The sequence below is a fragment of the Oratosquilla oratoria genome, chromosome 3, assembly GCF_046742065.1.
Source record: "Oratosquilla oratoria isolate Oo_2021 chromosome 3, ASM4674206v1, whole genome shotgun sequence".
Classification (NCBI taxonomy): Eukaryota; Metazoa; Arthropoda; class Malacostraca; order Stomatopoda; family Squillidae; genus Oratosquilla; species Oratosquilla oratoria.
Genome location: NC_134779.1, coordinates 29752200 through 29777199, shown reverse-complemented (window position 1 = coordinate 29777199; position 25000 = coordinate 29752200). Strand labels below are relative to the sequence as shown.

General features: G+C 40.7%; 1 protein-coding gene across 1 annotated transcript in view; it reads left to right on the top strand.

Moving 5' to 3' along the window:
• Nucleotides 1-3610: 3610 nt before the first annotated feature.
• The window catches only part of Gycbeta100B (guanylate cyclase soluble subunit beta-1-like), a 59115-nt gene continuing 37725 nt past the window's right edge, over nucleotides 3611-25000 (top strand). The window contains exons 1-3 of the mRNA XM_076172144.1: nucleotides 3611-3793; nucleotides 23702-23775; nucleotides 24405-24505. Of these exons, the coding sequence (XP_076028259.1) occupies nucleotides 3791-3793; nucleotides 23702-23775; nucleotides 24405-24505 (178 nt within the window). The 5' untranslated portion in view covers nucleotides 3611-3790. The remainder of the gene's footprint in view (nucleotides 3794-23701; nucleotides 23776-24404; nucleotides 24506-25000) is intronic.

Below are 25000 nucleotides of genomic sequence, written 5' to 3'. Positions count from 1 at the left end.
CCGCACTCCTCTCCTATTCCCAGCAACGACTAATAGTTACCTGCCCCAACAGTCCCCTAAAGCGCATAATAGGTCAAAAGGTGACGGCTTCGGTTGGAACTACTAAGCGCCTCGTGACGTAGACGCCTTACCTCCTTACTTACAGTCTTTGGCCAAATGACCTGTGGAATGCCGGGCCGGAAGACCAGCATCATAGGCCCTCTTCAGGAAGCACTTCGGGCTGTCTCCGTGGGTTGCTCGACAACAGGGGGGGAGGGGGCATTGCGAGGAGGGGGAGGGGAAGGGCGGAGGTCCTACGAGGGGTAGAGGGTGGGGGGAGGGGGGGCGATGGGAGGGGAAAGGTCAGGCACGAGTATCGACAGGAGAGAGATCCTATTCATTATAGTGATCGTTCCGAGTCGTCCACGCGACGACAAGCCCGTTGGGTCGTGCAGGGATGGCATTTCAATCAAATTAATATGTGTGTGCGTGTGTGTGTGTGTGTGTGTGTGTGTGTGTGTGTGTGTGTGTGTGTGTGTGTGTGTGTGTGTGTGGTGTGTGAGAGAGAGAGAGAGAGAGAGAGAGAGAGAGAGAGAGAGAGAGAGAGAGAGAGAGAGAGAGAGAGAGAGAGAGAGGGAGACATATGACATGCATGAAAACCGATAGCGGAAGGTCACTTTTATCATAAATGTCGGAGCTGTCCCCTACTCCCCCCGTCCCCCCTACACCTCCTTATGATGGGGGGCCTGCCATAGCGTTAATAGAAGTCGCCTGGCGACAGGCAAGATGCAAGGAAAAAGTGCCACCTGGCATGGAAGGGGTCCTGAGGGGGCGATGAATGAATGAAATCGCTTGACGGTATCACTTATCGGGTGATTCTTTTTAAAAGGACGGGGGGTGGGCCCCCTATCCGAAACGAGGTGTCTGTCGGCCGGGACCCCCTATTCTGGTTGAGATCACGACCCTCACCTGAATGAAAATAAGTTTATCGTCCGCCAACATTGCGCCAGATTCTCCTCCTTCTCCATCGTCTCTTCCTCCTTCTCCTCCTCCTCCTCCTCCTCCTCCTCCTCCTCCTCCTCCAGTGCGTCATTGAATTGAGCGAAGTGACAAAGTGTCTGCCCGTTATTACCATTATTATTATCAAAGCCGCCTGGGTCACCATCAAAAACACGTTTACTTCTTTTTCTCCTCTGCCGCTCCGACAGGGCTGCTCGGCGGCGGCGGCGGCGGCGGCGCTGACGCTAATGGGGCTTCCGAGAAAAGAAGCGGCTCTCCGCCTGCGGCCCAGCGGTGGCCGCAGCGAGATCTGCGACGGCGATTGCCGCGCCGCCACACCTGAAGGTGAAGTGGGGGATGCAAGAATGAGAGGCGCTGTCTTGTGGCCGCTCCCTCCTGACGGCGAGGCACGCCCCGTCAGGATCTCCCATTACCCTTCCCCCCCCCCGTCTTCCCCGCCCTTCCTCCCACCTTCTTCCTTTGGCTGGACGAAGACGACGACGAAAAGGAAGACGATGACTAAGACGACAAAGACGACGACGACAAAGACGACGACAAAGCCGACGACACGACGACGGCGACAAAGACGACGACGGCGACGGCGACAAAGACGACGACGACGACGACAAAGACGACGACGGCGACCCCGTCACGAAGAGCGTTTGATGGGCTGATATAATGAAAAGAAAATATGATGAGTTCCTTCCATCCCAGGTGGGACTCTTACTCTCGTCCTGGCTGACACCACCTGACCTCCCCCCCCTCCTCCCCCCTCCACTTTCGGAAGTGGCCCGGGCTTCAATGTCTCCTCCTGAACAGTCCTCCGGCTTTCCTCCTCCTTGTTCCTCCAAGCGATTTTATTCATCTGGACGACCTCTCCTAGCCCCATTCCCTGCCGGGTGTCACTTTGACTCTCCTTCTAGCTGCCGCCAGGCGATTTTATTCGCCTCCGTGGACCCTCGTCCTTGAGGGCGATATTACCAGGTCCGGCCTGAGGTTGACCTTAGCGGCTCTTCCTTCCGAGGTCGACCCACTGGACGCGATGCGAGTGGGCGGCGCAGGTTTGTGACGTCATAATCTCACGATTAATGACGTCAACGAAGCACCTTTTTTATGTGTTCGTTGAATTGGCTTGTTATTTATTCTCCTAAATATCCGTTTGTTCTATAATTTTTATCAGTTATTTATACTATCCGTTTCTTCGTTTATTTACTTAGTCATTTGTCTATTTATTCAATTGTTTGCCTATCTACTCATTTGTTTCTTTATTTTTTTAATCTATTCATCTATTTCTTCGTTTCTTTGTTTATCTATTTGTTTGTTTGTTAGTTTGCTTACTGTTTATTTTATAATTATTTATTTGTTCATATCTTTGTTTGCCTAGTTGTGCATTTATTCATGTGTTTATCTAACTGTTCATTCGTTTGTTTGTTTGTTTATCGTTTGTTTTTATTCATTTATTTGTTCATTTATCTTGGTATTTATCTATTTTTATTTGTCTATTTTTAACTTAATTCTTTATCTACCTACTTATTTACTTGTTTCTCTCTTCATTTATTCATATACTCATTCATTTATTTCTTTACGTATGTATCTATTCATATATTCATTTATCTGTTTATTCGTTTATTTATTTATTTATTTATTTATCTATTCATTTACTTTCTAGTTTATTTACATTTTCTCCTGTATCAAAAAGCGGCGAGTGACCTTCAAACATCACATCAAACGTCGTAAAAAAAAAAAAGGGGAAAACGTGCCACAGAGATTGTGTTATGAAAATATGGCATAGTTGGCGCTATCGTCCATTACATTATCTCCGTAGGTGTCGAGTTATCGACCTATGGAGGGTCGGCGGAGGGAGCCAAAGAGGAGGTGGGATGCAGATGACTCTGCTCCCGTGGGAGTCAGCCTCCTTCCTCGAGCGGGACGACGACGACGACGACGACGACGAAGACGATCTCAGCTGTTATGCCGGCCGGCCGGTCCAGTCTGTTTGAAAATCAATTATTCCAAGCCGACGCTCCATCACCTTCCCCAACCCCCCTCCCACCCCATGCCCCCAAACCCTTACCCCCCCACCCCCACACCCTCACTTGTCGCGCATGACGTATTAAACCAGTCCCTCTGTAAGTGTTATCCTCAAGTGCCACTTGTGTGCTTCTGCTACTTCGCCCGGGCCCACAACCTCGAAAGGCCGCGCGGGTCAGAATTCACGTCGGGAAAGCCATGATATCCAGAATTATTATGGCTGTAGAACGACAAACTAATTAGGCAAGTTTTGAAACAAGTTTAAGCATATTTGTTACTGCAAGTCTTGCACCCTTCCCTATTCTATATCCTTCTGCTCTTGCCTGTCTTGCAACCAACTGGTCTTGATAGGGTAAGGATGAACCGCTGAAGCCGTATGGATGCTGGCCTGTTGCTGCCTGACGTACGATCACGTATCGGATCCAACAGAACAGAAACTAACGCCTCGTTCTAAGTTCGTCATCAATTCCAGAAGATGTCTGCATATCTGGGTAGAATGAGAGACATCTTCCCCGTCTTGGATCAGCCAAAATCAGGAGCACAACCGTTTACAAAAAATCGAAACGGCCAAAGACCGCTGTAAGATATTTTCAATCAATGCCGGCAGCGCCAACAGCCCACTGGGGCGACAAGCATCACTGGCAGGGAACGGGAGGTACGGAAGCACAATACTTGCCTAACATTTTGTCTGGTTTGATGGGGTGCGCAGTGGAATCCTGAGCGGAACCGCTCCTTGCAAGAACCACCAGCCTACAACGACCCTCGTGGAAGCGTCAGTAAGATGGTAAGTACTCCCCAGTTTTGATTTGTGTCAACAGAAAATCACCTGAGCTCAAATCGGCACCTGTGAATAACCACAGTATTTGGCGCCAAACATAAACTAGGGCATGGGTTGTGCTAGTCTGTTCGATGGACGAACGACAAAACTGAAGTGAAAGGTGTATTTCCCACACGAAGGACATAACACCGAGAGGCACGTTTCTTGTCAGCTATTTTGATCTCTGTATTATTCAGGGGCTCATGCCTGAAATGAAAAAAAAAATCATCTCTGAGGTGTTTGATCGTAAGAAAGTGTAAGCAAGAAATCCAAAATATATAAATAAAGTTTATATATCAAATGTAGCATTAGGAATATCAGGTATCATCAGTCTGTTTATATCTTTCCTCCCTCTCCTTCCTCTCCATGCCTCCTTCTCTCATCTCCTCTCTCTTTCCTCCTTCTCTCTCTCTCCTTCTCTCTCTCTCTTTCTCTCTCTCTCTCTCTCTCTCTCTCTCTCTCTCTCTCTCTCTCTCTCTCTCTCTCTCTCTCTTTTTTTTCTCTCTCTTTCTCTCTCTCTTACTCTCTCTCTCTCTTACTCTCTCTCTTTCTCTTTCTCCCTCTTTCTCACTTCTCTCTTTCTCACTTATCTCTTTCTCTCTCTTTCTCTTTTCTTTCTTTCTCTCTCCTACTCGCTCTCTCTCTTTCTCTCTTCCCTCACCTTCTCTTTCTCACTCTCTTTTTCCTCTCTCCTACTCACTCTCTTTTTTTCTCTCATGCACACACACAAAAACACACACAAAAACACATACACAAACACATTTACAAACATACACACACACATACAAACACACACACACATGTATACAAACACGCACACACACACACACACACATACAAACACACAGACATACAAACACACACACACACATACAAACACACACACACACACATACAAACACACACACACATACAAACACACACACACATACAAACACACACACATGCAAACACACACACACACACACACACACACACACACACACACACACACACACACACACACACACACACACACACACACACACACACACACACACACACACACACACACACACACACACGTACGTTCATGGTATAGTCAAAGATGTTAAGAGCAGCGCGAACTCCGAGATCTGTGGGTGGGACGCGACGACCAAACGAGATAAATCTAGGGACAAGAGTCACCAAAATTCTCTACCCAAATAAGCACACAGGTGAGACACATGAAAATGGCCTTCGGTTTCATGGACTTAGAACACGAGTAAGACACCATCCACACGAAGAAGAGTAAGAAGGAGGGGCTCTCGTAGAGTATGTCACAGTCGTATTACATCCTTACCTTTAAATCATTTTAGAAGCAACTTCGGGGGGGAAAAAATTGAAGGGGACATCGCAGGAGGAATACCCGCGGCTACAAGGACGGGAGTGTTAGAAAAGAACTAAGAAACTCGACATAAAACTCGAAGAACGAAGAGAGAGAGGACGGAGTCGTTGTTCGGAAAGGAAATAGTCAATGGGACAGACAAGGAAGTCTAAACATTGGAGGGGGAACCGGAGTACTGAATGGCAATTAGACTTATGAGGTCAATAAACGGAGCAAACAGTTTTGTTTACTTTCTCTGATGCGGAGAGATGTGCAGCGTACAGATGATTTAAGATTGTAACCTACGATCACGCTTTTTTTTTTATAAATCAACGAAACGTGCTCAGGGTTGTTTCCATCCATGTGCATGACTTGAAACTCACTGCAAACATGATAACCACAAAGAAAAATAAATGGGAGATTAAAAGAGAGAACCAACAGTGAAATGTGAGAGAAAAAGTGGAGGAGGGAGTATGGTGTAATTAGCCCTCACCCTACAAAATGATAATAATAGCATAAGGACAAAAAAGTACAATAGGAACACACATATGCCCCCAAAAAAACAGGTAACTACTCCACACTTCATCGTCAGAAGAAAGCTCATATGGTCAAAAAAAGGGGGCTTACCAGAAGGGGTAAAGCTACCCCGAGCACTCACAGAACTCAGACCAGCTATTGGGTAGGTGGGTGTGTCTCCAACTCTAAACATAATGAGGTGGTCTGCTATGCACACACACACACACTTTTGTCGGATGGACGGCGAGGATTAGAGTTCTGAAGAAAAAGTGAAATTTTCGTGGACCTCAACGCAAAGGAAGTACCTATTGTATTTACAGGGAAGGGGATAGCTCGTGGTGTTGTGGGAAAGTGAGGAAAAAGGAGAAGGGGAGGAATTACTGAGGGAAATGGAAGGAAACGAGGAAGGGGAGGACTTAGTCCAGGAGGCCAGGCGTCTTGTAAACAAACGAAGGACCGATGATTTTGGTGATGGGATTAACAAAAATGTAAAGATTAGAAATATGTAGATAAGAGCAGCACAATGGAAGGTGAGGATAATAATTTCCAGGGATTTAATGAGGGAGGGGGGGGGGCAGATACCAACCTCCCCCGATTAGCAAGACTAGAGGAAAAACTTGAAATAATGACCAAACATTGGGAGATTAGGTTCGGTAATATAGCAAAGATTGCGCAGAGAGTTAAAAAATTGGAAGAACTAGAGAAAGCGAACAAAAACTTAACTAATGAAATAGAGGAATTAAAAAGACAGTTAAAAGAAGTAAAAGAGGAGAATGAAGAATTAAAGAGGAACAATAAAGACAACAAAGAGGCCATAGCAAAAGAAACACAGGGTTGGAAAAAATCCAAGAAAGCAGTAAAGTTGCATTTACTGACATAATTAAACAGCAAATGAAAGAACAAACTGAAGACTCAGTTATTAAAGTGATGAGACAGAAGGAGAATATAGTAAGAGACTTAGCAGATAAAAAGAAGTGTATAATTATATTAGGAATGGAAGAGAAACACAACCAAGATAGAACCACAAGAATCAATGAGGAAAAAGAAAAAGTAAGCAGTTTACTAGAATTAGTTCAGGAAGATGAACCTGAAATCATGAAACAAATTGAAGAGATGTATAGACTCGGAAAGTATAGTACAGATAAGACCAGACCAATCAAGAATATATTCAGGTCACAAACGACGGCAGAGAATATCTTAACAAAAACAGGGAAACTAGCAGCAAGTGAACAAAATAAAAAGGTATGGATAAATAGGGAAATGAATAAAGATGAAAGAGAGGAGGAAAAAATGAAAAGACATGAGGCTAAGGAAAAAAACGAGAACAGAACAGAGTCAGAAAAAGAGAAATTCTATTGGAGAGTAGTGAATATGAAAGTAAGGAAATACGACATACTAGAGAAAAACAAAAGGGAAACAGAGAATACAATGGAAGTGGCAGAAAACTAAGAGTGTCTTACACAAATATAGATGGATTAATAACAGGATTGAATGAGCTGAATGATTATCTGAAGGAAAAATAACCGGACATAATGGGAATTGTAGAAACGAAATTAAAAGGTCCACTACCACCCAACAGTGTAGGACATGATGCATATAATTATTGGATTAGAAACAGAGAGACAAAGCAAGGGGGTGGAGTTATGTTCCTGACTAAGAAGGATATAAACGTGAGGTGTGTCACGTATGAAAAGAATAGAGTAGAGATGATTATGATCGAAGTTGAAGACAGAGATAAGAAGAGCAGAAAGTTTGTGATAAATTATGTACCTCCAAAAATAGCCTCGTGGCAAGAGAGTGAACATAAAAGTATGTTAGAGGACACAAGGATAACATTAAATAAGATAATGGAAGATGGAGGAAGAATAGTTATGATGGGCGGCTTTAATTGCAAAGAAGTCTGCTGGGAAGAGATGACAGTAATGGGGAAATGTTCTACTCGAGATTATTATTGAACATACAATGACACAGTGGATACAGGAGAACACTAGGTATAGAAATGAAGAAGAACCATCGAGACTAGACTTGATAATCACATCTGAACCTAGAATAGTGGAAAAGATTGAAAATAAAACACCAATAAGTAAAAGTGACCACATATTGATTGAACTGGAACTAAATGAGGAAAAATACATGAAAAGAAATGAACAATATAGAAAAGGAAGAATGATGTTTGAAAAAAACAAAATTTGATCATATAAGAGAATTCTTTCAAAAAGAAAACTGGGAAGGAATATACAAAGAACAAACAACAGTAGAAGAGAAATGGAATATTTTGACAAAAATTTATTAAAAAAAAAATGGAAAAGTATGTCCTAAGACAAAAACAAGAAAAAGAATATGTAAAGTGCTGGTACAACAAAAGTTGTAGGGAATTAAAAGACAAAAGAGACAAAGCTTGGACCAAATGAAGAAATACAAAAGGCCTGAAAATGGAAAATATATACTTGTTATAAAAATGAATATGTACAAGCGTGCAGAGAGGAAAAGAGAAAATATGAAAAAGATGTCATAGAAAAGTGTAAAGATCAACCAAAACTATTCTACAGATTTGTAAACAACAAACTGAAAAACAAACAAGAATTAGAGAAATTAAGACAAGGAGGAGTTGAATACACAGAGGAAATAGAAATGGCAGAAATCATGAACAAGCATTTTAAATCAGTGTTTACAGGGGAGAACATACAACCTGAAGAGATCGAATTGAAAGAAAAAGTCCCTCCTATGAAAGAAATAGATGTAACAAAGAATGAAATAATGAAACAATTGAGTAATCTTGATGTCAGAAAATCGCATGGACCAGATGATATAGCAAACTGGATTTTGAAAGAATGCAGGAATGAACTGCCAGACAAAATAATAAACAGGTCCTTGAAAGAAGGAAAAGTTCCAGAAGATTGGAAAAAAGCAAATATAGCACCTATATATAAAGGGGGAAATCAAGAAGACCCTACCAACTATAGACCAGTCTCTCTAACAAGTACAATAGCAAAAATTTGCGAAAGAATTGTCAAAAGTAGATGGGTAAAATATTTAGAAAAAAAACAACGTGCTAAATCCAAGGCAATTTGGATTCAGGCAAGGACGATCATGTGTCACCAATTTAATATGTTTCTATTCAAGGCTAATAGATATAACACAAGAAAGAGATGGATGGGCTGATTGTGCATTTCTAAGACCTTAAAAAAGCTGTTGACAAAGGATGGAAAACTTTTTGCAAGAAAGAAAAATGAGAGTAGTGATAAGAGACAAACACTCAAAATGGGATGAAGTAATAAGCGGTGTTCCACAAGGAACAGTTGTGGCCCCAATAATGTTTGCTATATATATTAATGATATGGATGAAGAAATTGAAAGTTATATGAGCTTCTTTGCAGATGATGCAAAACTATTAAAAAAGTGAACACGGAAGAAGATTGTGAGTCACTACAGAGTGATCTAAATAAAGTATGGGAATGGAGTGGGAAGTGGGAGATGGAGTTCAACACTAAAAAGTGTAGTATAATGGAATTTGGAAAAAGCAAAAACAGAATAACAGGATCATATAAAATTGGGAGAAGAAGGAATAAAAAAAGTAGAAAATGAGAAGGACCTGGGAGTCATTGTTATGAATAATATGTCACCTGAGAAACATATAAATAAGATTTTTGGAGAAACTTATAATTCAATAAGAACAATCAAAGTGGCATTTACATACCTGGATGAAGAAATGGTGAAGAAAATTCTAATCACTCTGATAAGACCAAGATTGGAATATGCAGCAACGATGTGGTCACCAAGTACAAAAAAAATGTATAAAAACTTGAAAGAATACAAAGAGCAATTACAAAATTGGCACCAACACTCTCAAAACTATCATATGAAGAGAGACTAGCAAAACTTGAACTACAGACACTAGAGCAAAGAAGAGAGAGAGGAGATTTGATAGCTATTTACAGAATCCTGAAAGGCATAGAAATTATTGATAGGGAGAATCTGATAAAATGGGATGATAGAAATACAAGAGGACACGGAAAGAAAATCAAGAAAGACAGCTATAGAAGAGATCTGAAAAAGAACAGCTTTCCTCACAGAGTAATAGACAGTTGGAACAAGTTAGATGAGAAAGTGGTGTGTGCAAAAACAATACATGAATTTAAAAATAGTTTAGATAAAATGAGATATGAAGACGAGACACCACAAGCATAGCTCCCCTTCCCGTAAAATACAACTAGGTAAATACACACACACACACACACACACACACACACACACACACACACACACACACACACACACACACACACACACACACACACACACCACAACAATTTAAGAACAAACTTGATCTTGCGAGATACAAAAACGGGTCACCACGAGCATAGCTCCCCTTCCCGTATAATACAACTAAGTAAATACAACTAGGTAAATACACACTCATATACAAACGCATACACACGCACACACACACACACACAATATACAGCCATATGCACACAAAATACATAAACATACAATATATCTTCTTTCCTTTTCCCTTCCCCTTGAAACATTTTTTTTTCTTCCTTATTTTTTCGAATTCAGCTACATCTCTCTATTTCTCCTCCCTCTTTTTAAAGGCTTCAATAAAAATTTCTTGTTCTTATTGTTATATTGACAGACTATTTCATCAATCAAGTCAATCAAGATTATTCCTATTCCCATTCCCCTCCTTCCTCACTCTCTCTCTTTCAATTTATCCATTTATCTGTTCATCTCTGTCTATCCACCTATCTATCTATCTATCCATCTATCTCTCTTTCTCTCTATCTATCTATTTCTCTATCTACCTGTCTATCTTTCTTTCACTACCTATATATTTATCTGTCTACCCAATTATCTGTTTTTCTGTATATCTATCTATATTTTTTCTCTCAATTTATCTATCTTTACAAAGGCAAAGGATTACAAAGGCGGAGCATGCCGACAGTAGACCTTTTGGTCCATATCTTGGTCGGATGCGAAAAAAAAATCATATTGATAATAAAACAATAAATAAAAACTATAATAATGTAAATAACAAATAAAATACATAAATAAATGCATAGGTATAGTTGAATAATAAACAAACAGGTAAATAGTAAATGATAATAAATTGACATATAACTAATAATAAATGAAAATCAGACAGACAAATGATAACAAAACAAAAACAAATAATATAAAATAAATTATAATCATTACAGCATCTTACTTAGGTATTTATCTAAATGATTCTTAAAGCTTCGAACTGAACTACATTGCACTACCTGTGCAGGAAGTTTATTCCATTCATTAACTACACGGTTGGCAAAGTTGTTTCTACCTACTTCCAAATTGAATCTATTTCCGGATAGTTTGAGACCATTGTTTCTTGTCTGATTCTCATTCAATGTGAAAATTTTGTCACTTTTGATGTTGTCAATTCCCTTTAAAATCTTAAAGACCTGTATCAAGTCACCTCTGAGTCTACGCTTTTTAGGGAAAACAGATTCATGTGTTTTAGTCGATTTTCGTATGATTTATTTTTGATATTTGGAATCGGTTTTGTGGCTCGCCGTTGTACTTTTTCCAGTCTGTCAATGTTTTTAATGAGATTCCGTGACCATACGGAAACAGCATATTCCAAATGTGGACGAACTAACGATTTATATAGCTTGTTAATGAGTGATGGACTTTTGAAATCAAAAGATCGCGCAATCAGTCCCAGAATCTTATTTGCTTTCTCAGAGGCTGAAATACACTGCTTGGATGATTTGAGGTCGTTACTGATAATTACGCCGAGATCTTTTTCACTATCCACTTTTGTTAACGAATTTCCAAATAACTTGTAATCGTACTTACCGTTATTTTTACCTATGTGCATTACCTTGCATTTACTTGTGTTAAATTTCATTAGCCACTTTTCAGACCATTGCTGTAATTTATCTAAATCTTCTTGAAAATGTAATTGGTTTGAGTGATCATTTGCCACTCCGTACAGTTTTGTATCATCAGCAAATTTGGAAACAGTAGATTTTAGTCCATGGTCTATATCATTTATATATACTATGAATAGAAGTGGCCCAAGAACGGAACCCTGAGGAACTCCACTTGCAACACTTTTCCATCCAGAAGTTTTTCCATTTAAAACAACTCTCTGTTTTCGACCATTCAACCAATTACTAGTCCAACCTAATAGGCTACCACTTATTCTAACATTTCCCTCTCGCTCTCTCGCTCTCTCTCTCTCTCTCTCTCTCTCTCTCTCTCTCTCTCTCTCTCTCTCTCTCTCTCTGTATCTCTCTCTTCGATGCATTTTTATCAAAATGCGTGCGCGCACGCACAAGCGCAGATGCATAGTATATATACATGTTTGTATGGTGAGGAACAGTGAAAGTGGAGGTAGAATGTAGATTGAGGGAAGCAAGTAAATATCTTTGGGGATTAAAAAGTATAATGAGAAATAGACATTTGGGAATGGATGCTAAGAGGAAATTGTATGAAGGAATGATTGTGCTGACAGCACTGTATGGGGCAGTAGTATGGAACATAAGAGAGAAAGAGTTTAAATGTGTTTGAAATCAAATGCCTGAGAAGTATAGTAGGGGTTACTAGGCTAGATGGAGTAAGAAACGAGGTGAGGATGAGAGAGGGGGGTGAAAAGGGAGTTAGGAGATAGGGTTGATGAAAGGGTATTTGGATAGTTTGGACACATGGAAAGAATGAATGAAGAAAGATAAGTAAAAGAGGTGTGTAAGGAAGAGGTGGATGGAGTGAAGATATGGGGGCGACCAAGGATGAGATGGATGGATGGGGTGAAAGGAGCATTGGGAAAGAGGGGAATGTCTGTTGAGAAAGGAAGGGAGAAGACAGAAGATAGGGGTGAGTAGAGAATAGTTGTGTATGGATGATGCTATGATGTATGGAAGGGTTTAGGTGGGGAATGGGGATGAGGAAGCATGTGTGAATGATATTTCGACACAGCCTGAAGGGATTTCTCCCCGTCTTCTCTTTTTCTGCATGAGGGGATGGAAAGGGGGGTCGCCGATTAAGTGAAGCGGGCTTTCTGTGGATTGAGTCTTGCAACATTGCTTCTGTCCCAGGACATTGGGCGAGATACAGGGATGACCCGTCATCCAGGAGGAGCCAAGAAAAGGGGGAGAGAGAGGGGTAGTGTATGGGAGTGGAATGGGTAGGGGTGATATGGGTGGGAGTGGATTTATGCCTTTGATTTCGGCTACCTCTCTTGTAAGGGGGAAAAAGCCGTTGGTATATATATATATATATATATATATATATATATATATATATATATATATATATGTGTGTGTGTGTGTGTGTGTGTATGTGTGTGTGTGTGTGTGTGTGTGTGTGTGTGTGTGTGTGTGTGTGTGTGTGTGTGTGTGTGTGTGTGTGTGTGTGTGTGTGTGTGTGTGTGTGTATAAGGCCCCTTGTCCCTTACAATGGAGGTGGCTGAGCGAAAGAAGATGGCAAGTTTAAATTAACTTATCGACTGGATGCCGTGACAAATGGTGGACTCAAGGCAACCTTTCCTTGTTTGCACAAGATAGGAACCGCTTTGGAGGATTCCAGGACGGATACAAGACCGCTGGGGACATCTGGCGTTCTGGAAAATCAGGCGAGGAAGAAGGAATAGAAGTATGATCTCTGGATGTCAAAAAGACAAGGGATAAGACAAGAAAGGTAGAGGGACAGATAACTCAATCCAGGACTTGGGATTCAAGAGAGATAAAGTGGAGATATTCCATGTCGAACGTAATACTGGAACAGAAATAGTTGAAAAGTAAAAAAAAAAAAAAAAAAAAAAAAAAATAGATAAATAAATGAATAAATAAATAGATGAGAAAAGTGTGAGAGTAGAAAGTCAACTTGATGGAAACTATTCTAAAGATGTGTCAGACAAATTACAGCGAAGAAAGGAAGAAAGAGCGAAGGAGGATGAGAAGAAATCGAACGAAAAATTGGACTCTGAGAGATCAAAGCACAACGGATGAAAGAAAAACATAAAGACGCAGAGAAGAAAAGAAAGAAAGTGACGAGTTTATTGAATAACAGCAAAGACGTTGATAAAAGGTGGATCAGGTTTAAAAAAATACTGTCCTAACGCTACTGTGGAGAGGGAGTGACGTCATAACGAGGACGAAAAGAGTAAAGGAAAGTTGCCAGTTAGGTGATCGGGTTACAGAGAGAAAGCACAACAACTAGAGGAGGAGGAGGAGGACAAAGAGGAGGAGGAGGAGGAAGGGCTGCGCTTGGGTCCGCCAGGTGTCGATGGCAGGAAACAAGGACGAGGGATGGTTGGGGGGGGGAGGACGCGCACAGGGACAGGTTGGGTCACAGGTGATGCGTACTTACATACACACGCACATACAGACATACATACACACATGCATGCATGCATACGTACATATACATACACACATATGCATGCATGCATATGTGCATCACGTATATACATACAGTATATGTATATGATATATATATATAGATAGATAGATATAGATGTGTGTGTGCGTGTATAGATATGTATGTAAATTTAACAAAATATAAAGAAGATTATGGAAATTTATTCGCACGAAGTTACAAAAAAAGGTAAAAAATCACTCATGTAAAAAAAAAAAAAACTATGTTCTTTAAATGCCGTCCATTTTCAGCTTTGCACATCCCTGTTCTTTCCAAAACATGGCGGCTTCGAGGGTTTCCTGCTTCGATTCCCTGATTTCCCCTCGCGATGTTCTCCTTCAGTTGTTCCAGGGTTTGAGGTTTGTTGAAATACACCTTCTCCTTGAGATAATACCCCCACAAGAAGATGTCAGGACTGGTCAAATCTGGGAAACGCGATCGAGAGCTTCCTGCGTTGCCCGGCGGTTCAAAATGGGCCAGATTCGTGGTTCCAGCAAGACGGGGGCAATTGCTCATACCGCAAGAGAGACAATGTAGTTGCTGAGGCAGTGTTTGGGAAACGGGATTATCTCTCCCTTCGCTGATGTCAACTGGCTATCGCGTTCCCCAGATTTGACCAGCCCTGACTTCTTCTTGTGGGGGTATTATCTCAAGGAGAAGGTGTATGAGGGGGTTTACACGATCGAACGCGGTTCGACAGACACGTGTTTAAAGTGATGTGTGAACGTGTGAACGGGGTATTTGGTTGTCGAACACGTTGGTTAAACCCCAAGTACCCCGTTCACACGTTCACACATCACTTTAAACACGTGTCTGTCGAACCGCGTTCGACGAACCGTTAGACCGTACGTAAACCCCCTCTTAGTCAACAAACCTCAAACCCTGGAACAATTGAAGGAGAACATCGCGAGGGAAATCAGGGAATCGAACCGGCGAACCCGTCATGTTTTGGAAAGGGCGCGGATGTGCGAAGCTGAAAATGGACGCTATTTAAAAGACGTCATTTTTCATACATGAAGTTTTTTTTTTAACTTCGTGCAAATAAATTTGCATAATCTTCTTCATATTGTGTTAAAATTTCATAGCTGTACAAACAAAAATAAAGAAACTAGTAAAATTTAAACCCCCTCAGTGACTTTTGGATCACCCTATGTATGTATATATATACATATATACACACACACACACACATATATATATATATATATGATATATATATATGTATATATATATATATATATATATATATATATATATATTTATATATAATGACAACTAGCACCACTGTCGGAAGAAAGAAAGCGTTGAATAAGCGAATCTATATATTCTGATTGGTAACTGCAACCCTTTTCAGTAGTACAAGGTTGGAGGGGGATGCTATTTTAAATGTCAAATTCTTACAAAGGAAAAAGAACTAGGGAAGGCTTGAAATATCACTACCCTCACTCCCTCGTGACCTGAGGATTACCAGAGGTCGGGTCAGGGGGAGGGGGAGGATATCTGTTAACAATCTGTTTTGTAATGAATAGTCCTGATATTATGTGTGGAGTCCATTGACCCTTCGAAATGTTCATGTTACTCCCTTTTCGTGTAAAGATTGTAATCTAGCTCATATCGGTCAATTGGGGAGAGACCTAAGGACAAGGTTGAATGAGCATGAAAGGTCAAGTAAGTATGGTCAAGAGAGTTCAGCCGCGTTCCAACACGTGAACAAATTAAATCACCGGGTGGATTGGGACAAATCTGAACTTGTTTACAAATCCGGTTGTGGGTTCAGAAGAAAAATGGTGGGATCTACTTTGATAGACTATCTGCCCACTATAGCTGCTTTTTTTATGTTGTATAAACCTGTGTTTAACACGCTGCACTTTGTGATACTGAAGTCCATTTGTCATTTCACCGACCGACTATGTGGAGAATTTGTTAAGATCCTCCTGCAGAATCTCGGCGTCTTCTCCTGACCTAATTAACTGTCCTATCTTAGTGTCATCTGCAAACTTACTAACATAATTATTAATCCCATTGTCTGAGTCGTTCATATATATAATGGACAATAAGGGACCCAACACTGAACCCTGGAGAAATCCTCTAGAAACAGTCCCCCATTGGGATTTTACGCCGTTTATGATAACCCGCTGTTTTCTGTCACTGATCGGAGCTCTAATCCATTTATTTTTTCTCCTGCGCCATGGGCTTTGACTTTATTTAGTAATCTCTGGTGGGGCACCTTGTTGAACGCTTTGCTAAAGCCAAGGTAAATAACATCGTAACTATCATTGTTATCTGACGCTTTATATGCTTTAGTGTAAAAAGATAGAAGATTAGTCACACATATCTTACCCTTGGAGAAACCTTGCTGTGAGTCACGAATCAAATTATGTCTTTCGATGTGATCTTTGATCCTATTATCTATTATTGATTCAACCATTTTACCTATAACTAATGGCCATTAGTTCCATACAGACGATTTATCTCCCTTTTTTGAAAACAAAAACAACGTTTGCTTGCCCTCCAAGCAATATGCACAAAACCAGCGTTTACCGACTTATTGAATATTTCCGTTAACTGGTCGCATATTTCAAATTTACATTCTTTAAGCACTCGGAAAAAAAATCGTCTGGACCCGGGGATTTTGTAGCTTTAAGTCCGTCAATTTGTTTGACTATTTGTGCCCTACTAATGCTGATGTTAGTCTACTTCCTCCATCCCCACTGAAATTCGGGTCGCAGTCAGGTACCATATGTAGCCTTTCCTTTTGTAAACACTGTGAGAAAATATTTGTTGAACGCCTCGCTCATTTTTTCCCCAATTTATCATTACGTTTTCGTCGTTTGTTTTTTTTTGGGGGGGGGGGATTATCCTTTCCTCATTTTTTGTTCTATATATATGTGTGTGATGGCTAGTTGCACGCTTAATATTTTTAAGGGTATTTTTCATATGCCTTATTATGTACATATTTTCCTTTGAAATAAGGATTGCGACTTCATTGTAGGTAATCCTTATTGCTAGATGGCGATTTCGGGTGCAAGACACTTCGTCACTAGCTTAGGATATTCTTTCTCTGTGGTTAGGGAAGAATATTCCAAGGAATGGAATGATCATATTTAATTTTATATGTTTATTTTCATATTTGGTCTTCACTGGGGAAAGTTACCGGATCACTGGGAGAGGTTACAGGGTAACTGGGAGAGGTTACAGGGTATGCTCGGGTAGTGACGAAATGTCGCGTTCTTGGTTTTATGGCGTTTTGTCCCATACTTGGGTTTGTGGCGGTTTCTTACGTACTTGGGTTAGTGGCGGTTATTCGCATGCTTGGGAGTGCCTTAAGGTCCTCTGCTTGTATGTTTAAATTTGGGATCAACTCTTTGATATATAATGCCTCTAGGATGGGGTGGCGTTTATCGTCTGTACATATATCCAAAATCTCTGTATTTTCTTTCTTCAATGTTTCTTGTCAGGGCTTTGCCACTTAGGAGCTGAACTTGTAAACTTGGGATCGGATCCCAGTGTGACGTGCAAGTCCTTATTATCTTATTATCCCATTCGTTTATTGATTAATTAATCTATTTATTCTTTTTACTATATTCTCTGTTTTGTATTATTTCATTCTGGGTGACGTGTTGTTATGGAACGGCCTGATTGGATGGATATGTCACTTCGACTTTTTTTTTTTTTTTTTTTTTTTGCATATTTTTGTTACTAGTCGTGCTTTTTCTGATATTTCATTTATTTCGACATTTTCGTACCTTTATGAACGTTGTGTCCACACTGCAGACGAGTGTATATTATGTAGAGTAGTGATGAACTTCCCTGAAGCTTACCTCGGATGCGGTTCGAAATGTAGGATTAAAATTCTATCGTCGACTCCAGTGTTTGCTTTCTTCCAACATGGTTCCTGGAATCCAGCTCTTCACGAATATATATATATATATATATATATATATATATATATATATATATATATAGTATATATATATACAGTATATATATATATTATATACGTACGCACATACATACATACACACATATACGCAGATACATACATACATATTCGTACGTACATAACATACATATAAACATTCATACATACATATATAAATACACACAAATATGCATACATACATACATACATACATACATACATTCATATATACATACATAAATACATACAAATATACATATATACATATATATTCGTACGTACGTAACATACATGCATACATACATACATACACACAAATATACATACATACATAAATACATACATACATACATTCATATATACATACATAAGAACATAAGAATGAAGGATACAGCAAGAGACCTTAAGGCCTACGCTAGGCAGCTTCGTATCCATCACCACCTGTCATCCCCATCCATAAAGTTGTCTAATCGTTTCTTAAAACAACTGATAGTTTCAGCGCTTACTACATGGTTACTAAGTCTATTCCATTCATCGACCACCCTATTAGTAAACCAATTCTTGCCTATTTCCTTCTTAAATCTAAATTTGTCCAGTTTAAAACCTTTACTACGAGTCCTGCCCTGTCGTCTTAATATGATGACCTTGATTGCGTCACTATTGTTAAAGCCTTTGATCAACTTGAACACCTCTATTAGATCACCCCGCACTCTGCGTCCTTCTAGAGAGTGTAAGTTAAGGTGTCTAAGCCTCTCTTCGGAAGGCAAATTTCTGAGTCCATGTATCATTCTGGTCATTCTTCTCTGTACTAATTCTAGTGAATTGATGTCCATTCTGTAGGATGGAGACCAAAACTGTACCGCATAGTCAAGGATTGGTCTAATTATCATTAGACAGAGTTTGATCATTACCTCTGCATTTCTATTCGTTACCGTCCTAGCAATGAAACTTAATGCTCTGTTAGCTTTATTCCTGGCGCTAATGCACTGTTTCCTGGTTTTAAGGTCCGGACTCACTAGAACTCACAAGTCTCTCTCGCACTCAGTTTTCTCTAAAATCGTGTTATCTAAGCTGTATCTATTTTCGGGGTTGTGTAGCCTTACGTTTAACACGCTACACTTAGAGATATTGAAGTTCATTTGCCATTTCACCGACCATGTGAACAATTTGTTAAGATCATCCTGCAGAATCTCTGCGTCGTCTCCTGACCTAATTAGGCGTCCTATTTTAGTGTCGTCCGCAAACTTACTAACATCACTATTTATCCCGTCGTCTAAGTCATTTATGTACATAATGAACAACAAGGGACCCAAAACCGAGCCCTGGGGGACCCCACTAGTAACATTGCCCCACCTAGATTTTACTCCATTTATGGTGACCCGCTGTTTTCTGTTACTAATCCAAGCTCTAATCCATTCTAACACTTTTCCTCCTATGCCATGGGCTTTGATTTTATTTAGTAGTCTTTGGTGTGGCACCTTGTCGAACGCTTTGCTAAAGTCAAGGTAAATAACATCGTAATTATCATTGTTATCTGACGCCTTATATACTTTAGTGTAAAAGGATAGAAGATTAGTCACACATGACTTACCCTTGGAGAAACCATGCTGTGTATCACGAATTAAATTATGTCTTTCGATGTGTTCTCTGAGTCTATTTACTATTACTGATTCAAACATTTTCCTATAACCGATGTCAAACTGATTGGCCTGTAGTTGCATATAGACGATCTATCTCAATTCTTAAAAAACAAGAACAACGTTTGCCTGCCTCTAAGCAATAGGCACAAAACCAGTGTCTACCGATTTATTAAATAATACATATATACATACATACATACATATTCGTACGTACATAAAATTCATACATACATACATACATACATACATACATACATACATACACACACATATACATGCATACATGCATACATACATGCATACATACATACATATTCTTACGTACATAACATATGCACATACATTCATACATACATATGCACATACATTCATACATACATTCATACATACATACATACATACATATATATATGTATACATACATATTCTTATGTACATAACATATGTACATACATTCATACATACATACATACATGCATACACACATACATACACACATGCATACACAAATATACATACATATATACACATAATACATGCACACATTCATTCATACATACATATATATATATATATATATATATATATATATACATATATGTATATATACATACATACATATTCTTATGTACATAACATATGTATGTGCATTCATACATACATACATACATACATGCATACACAAACATACATACATACATACACATATACATATATACACACATACATACATGTATACATACATGCATGCATACACACATACGTACATAACATACACACATAAATAAATACATACATACATACATGTTTACATACATGCATTCATACGTGCATACATTCATACATACATACATACATGCATACACACACACATACATGCATACACACACACATACATGCATACATACATAACATACATACATGCATACACACGCACATACATGCATACATACATAACATACATACACAACATACATACATACAAACACACACACACATACATGCATACATACATAACATACATACATGCATACACACGCACATACATGCATACATACATAACATACATATATGCATACACACACATACATACATACGTGTCTACACACATACATGCATACACACATACACACATACATACATACGTGTCTACACACATACATGCATACACACATACATACATACATACATACATACATACATACATACGTGTCTACACACATATATGCATACACACATACACACATACATACATACATACATACGTGTCTACACACATACATGCATACACACATACATACATACATACAAACATACATATTACATAAATACATACATGTATACATATAGTCGTCCGTAATTACATCCCCACTTACATGCATACATGCATATATACGAGTACATACACACATTCATGCGTACGTACAGAAATGCACATTTGCCTAGGTACGTACTAACATACACATGCACACAAACACTTAAGCTCATAGATACATTCGTACATATAAGCATACATGTATACACATGTACACGCATGTACGCATACACCCATACATACATGTACGCATACGTACACACGTACATGCGTCCGTGCATACACACTGCTGGCAAAGGGAATGTGGGCCGTGGGAAGGAAGAGGAAGGAAGAGGTTTGTTTTCTCAAGAAACATTTTGTGCCTCGGATGCAGTATCCTGCATCGAAGGAGAGAGCCGACAGGAGCTCCTTAACGCCTGCACCCTCCCCCCACCCCCCTCTCCTTTTCCTGTTGTGTTCTCCTTCCTCCCCCCCTCTTCCCACCTCCCCCAACCCCTTCACACACACACACATCCCCCACCTCCCCCATTCCGGGTCTTGGCTTCAAGACTTGGGAACAATGCGACCGGAGGTTCTCCAACTCTTGAATTGGGTTCATGGCAGAGGCCGTAGTAAGCACATTCATGGATACACCCAGAGCCAGGCACGAGGCGGGGGGAAGGGGGGGATCCGCCACCGCCACCAGCAGGGGGGGCAGCGCCATTGATAAGTCGTCTACCTCCTTTAAGGCCCCCTCGGCTCGTGGGAGGGGGTCGGGGGCGGGGGGGTTATTCCCCCGACTCCCCCCCACTCCCTCCTTCCATCCATCCATCCACGCCGAAAGTGGTGGATATTAAAGTAGAAGAGAAAAGCATTATCCTGTGATCTGTCGAGACGTGAAGTAGATCCTCACGATTGCTTGTCGGGTTAGTTATCTCTTGATGCAAGTTATAGATCACATACATTAATCCTCAGATATCGAGGACGGGCAGTTGCCTAAGACCAACTGAAGAGCACTTGAATTATCCCGAAGGAATGACAACCGAGACGTTTCGTAAGACCAAGAAAATAGGTACAAGTTGGCCAGAAGACCTTTAGGACAAATGGTTTCGTAAGAGTAACCAAAGATCGGACAAATTAGCCCAAAAGATTTGCCAGACAGTCACGTTAGAAGAACAAAGACGTTCAACATATATCACAGATGCAAATGAGTCGTGAGAGGCATAAGTCATTCATCTGGGGGGGGGGAAAGATAAAAGAAGGAGGGTCAAGTCACCACGAAGTCCTAGTCCCTCCGCTGATCTCTAGACAGACAGACAGACGGATACACACAAGTGACACTTGATGGCAAGTTTGAGTGGCCTTTTATCACGGTCAGCTGTATACAAGGGGAGCCGGGGGGGGGGGTGATGAAAGGGACGGGTGGGGGGATCACGTGGATGCACGTGATTCCCTCCCGCCTTTCGAGTCACGTGACTCAAAAGTATTGATTCTTCGTCCCCAGCTCCGCAGGAACGCCCGGCGGCCCGTGCCCCCCCCCCCCCATTCCTCCCCGCCCCCCCGACGGGACGGCATAGACAAATGCCTTCCCTAAGTATACGAATTCCATAAACCCGAGAATCACCCGAAGGGGGTCCATCGCAACTATGCTGGTTCACGGATTCTCCCCCCCCCCCAGCTGACGTGCCCACAGCGGCTCCATCATCATTTCGGGGCGAGGGGACGAGTGGGCCCCCACGAGTGTAACTTGGCACTTGTATCTCTCTCGACGTGACCACCGGCATGAGAGCGGCTCTGATCGTTGCCAAGGTCGTGGGAAACCTCCTCCCCCCTTTCCCCCTTTTCTCCCCCCCCCCTTTCTCCCATCCTCCCCCGTCGCTCTTTGTGCATCGCCCACCCCCGTCCTCGTTAATTTATCGCGGTCAAGGTTACAGGGAAAATCGAGCGCCAAATCCAGTGGTCTCCTGCGAGACCGAAGGAAGGAAATCCTGTCCTCACCCTGACAATCACACTTCATTTCATCAACGACTTGACAGCACCGTTCGTCTCTCCTGCACGAAGGACTCTGTTTCGATTAAGAATTCTAAGAGACATTTTACTGAAAAATTACATTATCCTCAAGAGCACAAAGGTACTCAAGAAAAATCAAATGAGAAATTGGGAGTAGAGGAAGGAGCGGGCATCATTTTAATCCAGTGTAACGTTATTTCATTACAATATAATACGTATCTTTAAAATCCTCATGAATATACGTCACGGGAAAAATAAAGATGCGTCACGACATATAAATGAATGTGTGTATATATATATATATATATATATATATATATATTATATATATATATAGATATGTAATATATATGTATGCATGAATATATATATATGTATATATATAACATATAGATATATACGTATATATATATATATATATGTATATATATATATGTATATATATATATATGTATATATATATATGTATGTATGTGTATATACATATTTTTACATAGACATATGTGTATATATATATATATATATGTATATGATACATATTTTTACATACACATGTGCATATATATATATATATATATATATATATATTATAGATAAATATAGACAGATAATCATATGTATGTACATAAATTTTTCTGCCTACCTCGTTATACACTGAAAGATTTCGTGCAGACATGCTTTATCATTGTTACTCCCTGTAAAGATATCAAAATCTCATTTATTCTTTGTCTCTCTTTCTTGGCAGTATGGTTTCGTCAACTATGCTATCGAACAGCTGGTGGTGCGAAATTTCGGGGATGAAACGTGGGAGAAGATTAAGTAAGTATGACGTCACCCACTTCGTTTTCACGTCATTCATTTTGCTCACATGACATGATATGATGCCACGTTTACTGTGTCACCGGTGGGTAGAGGTCGTCAGCATCAATTCCTCAGGATGCCTAATTGGCCCACTGATTGCCACGGTGCTCGTTCAGAGTCTGGTGATCTGTTTTCCTTCTTACCTTTCTCCCTCGTGTATGATGGTACACGCACGTACGCATGGCTGCATGCACACGCACGCACACATACACACACACACACACATACACACACACAGGTACACACACACACACATTTTTACATACACACACGCATAAAACACACGCATACACACACGCATAAAACACACGCATACACACACACACGCACACGTATCCATACACACACAGACACACACACACACACACACATATATACACACGAAGTCCCCCTCATTTCGTCACTCCCCAATACATCTAATTAGTGTACCTGGACGAGGGCCCCGGCCCGGCCTGGCCCGACACCCATCCTGAGGAATGGCCTCCCCCAGTGAACCGTTCTCACCTCCCCCCCCCCCACCAGGATGCTACTAAGCCCCTTCTCCTCCTCCTCCTCCTCCTTCATCTTCTCCTCCCGTGTCTCTCCAGGGACGAGGCGGAGGTGCGGATGGAGGGATCCTTCCTCGTACGACTCCTGTACGAGGACCACATCACCTACAGCATCGTGGCCGCGGCCGAGAAGGTCCTCGGTATGTATGGAGGTGGCACTTCGTAACCTTTTGTTGTCCAGCGCAGTTTAGGTCTGAGAGAGAGAGAGAGAGAGAGAGAGAGAGAGAGAGAGAGAGAGAGAGATAGAGGGAGAGAGGGACGGATCACCGCTATCATCCTCGAAGTCTTGACTCGCCGGTTCCTCCGAGGACGAGCTGACCGTCACCATCATCAGTTCTCAAGCAAAGTGAAAAAAAAAATGATAAAACTGTCCCTCATACCACGATATTTTTTTCTTATCAGATATTGCTTAGACTCATGCTAAATGAAATGGGTGATATTGGAACAAGGGGGGAAGTACGTACGGAGTGAGAATGTAGGAAATGTAGGAATGTGTCGAGTATAAGAAGAGCCTCGTTTTTTTACACACACTCACACTTACACACACACACACACACACACACACACACACACACACACACACACACACACATTGTGTGTAATCAGTATGAGGGATACGAACACGCCCTCACCGC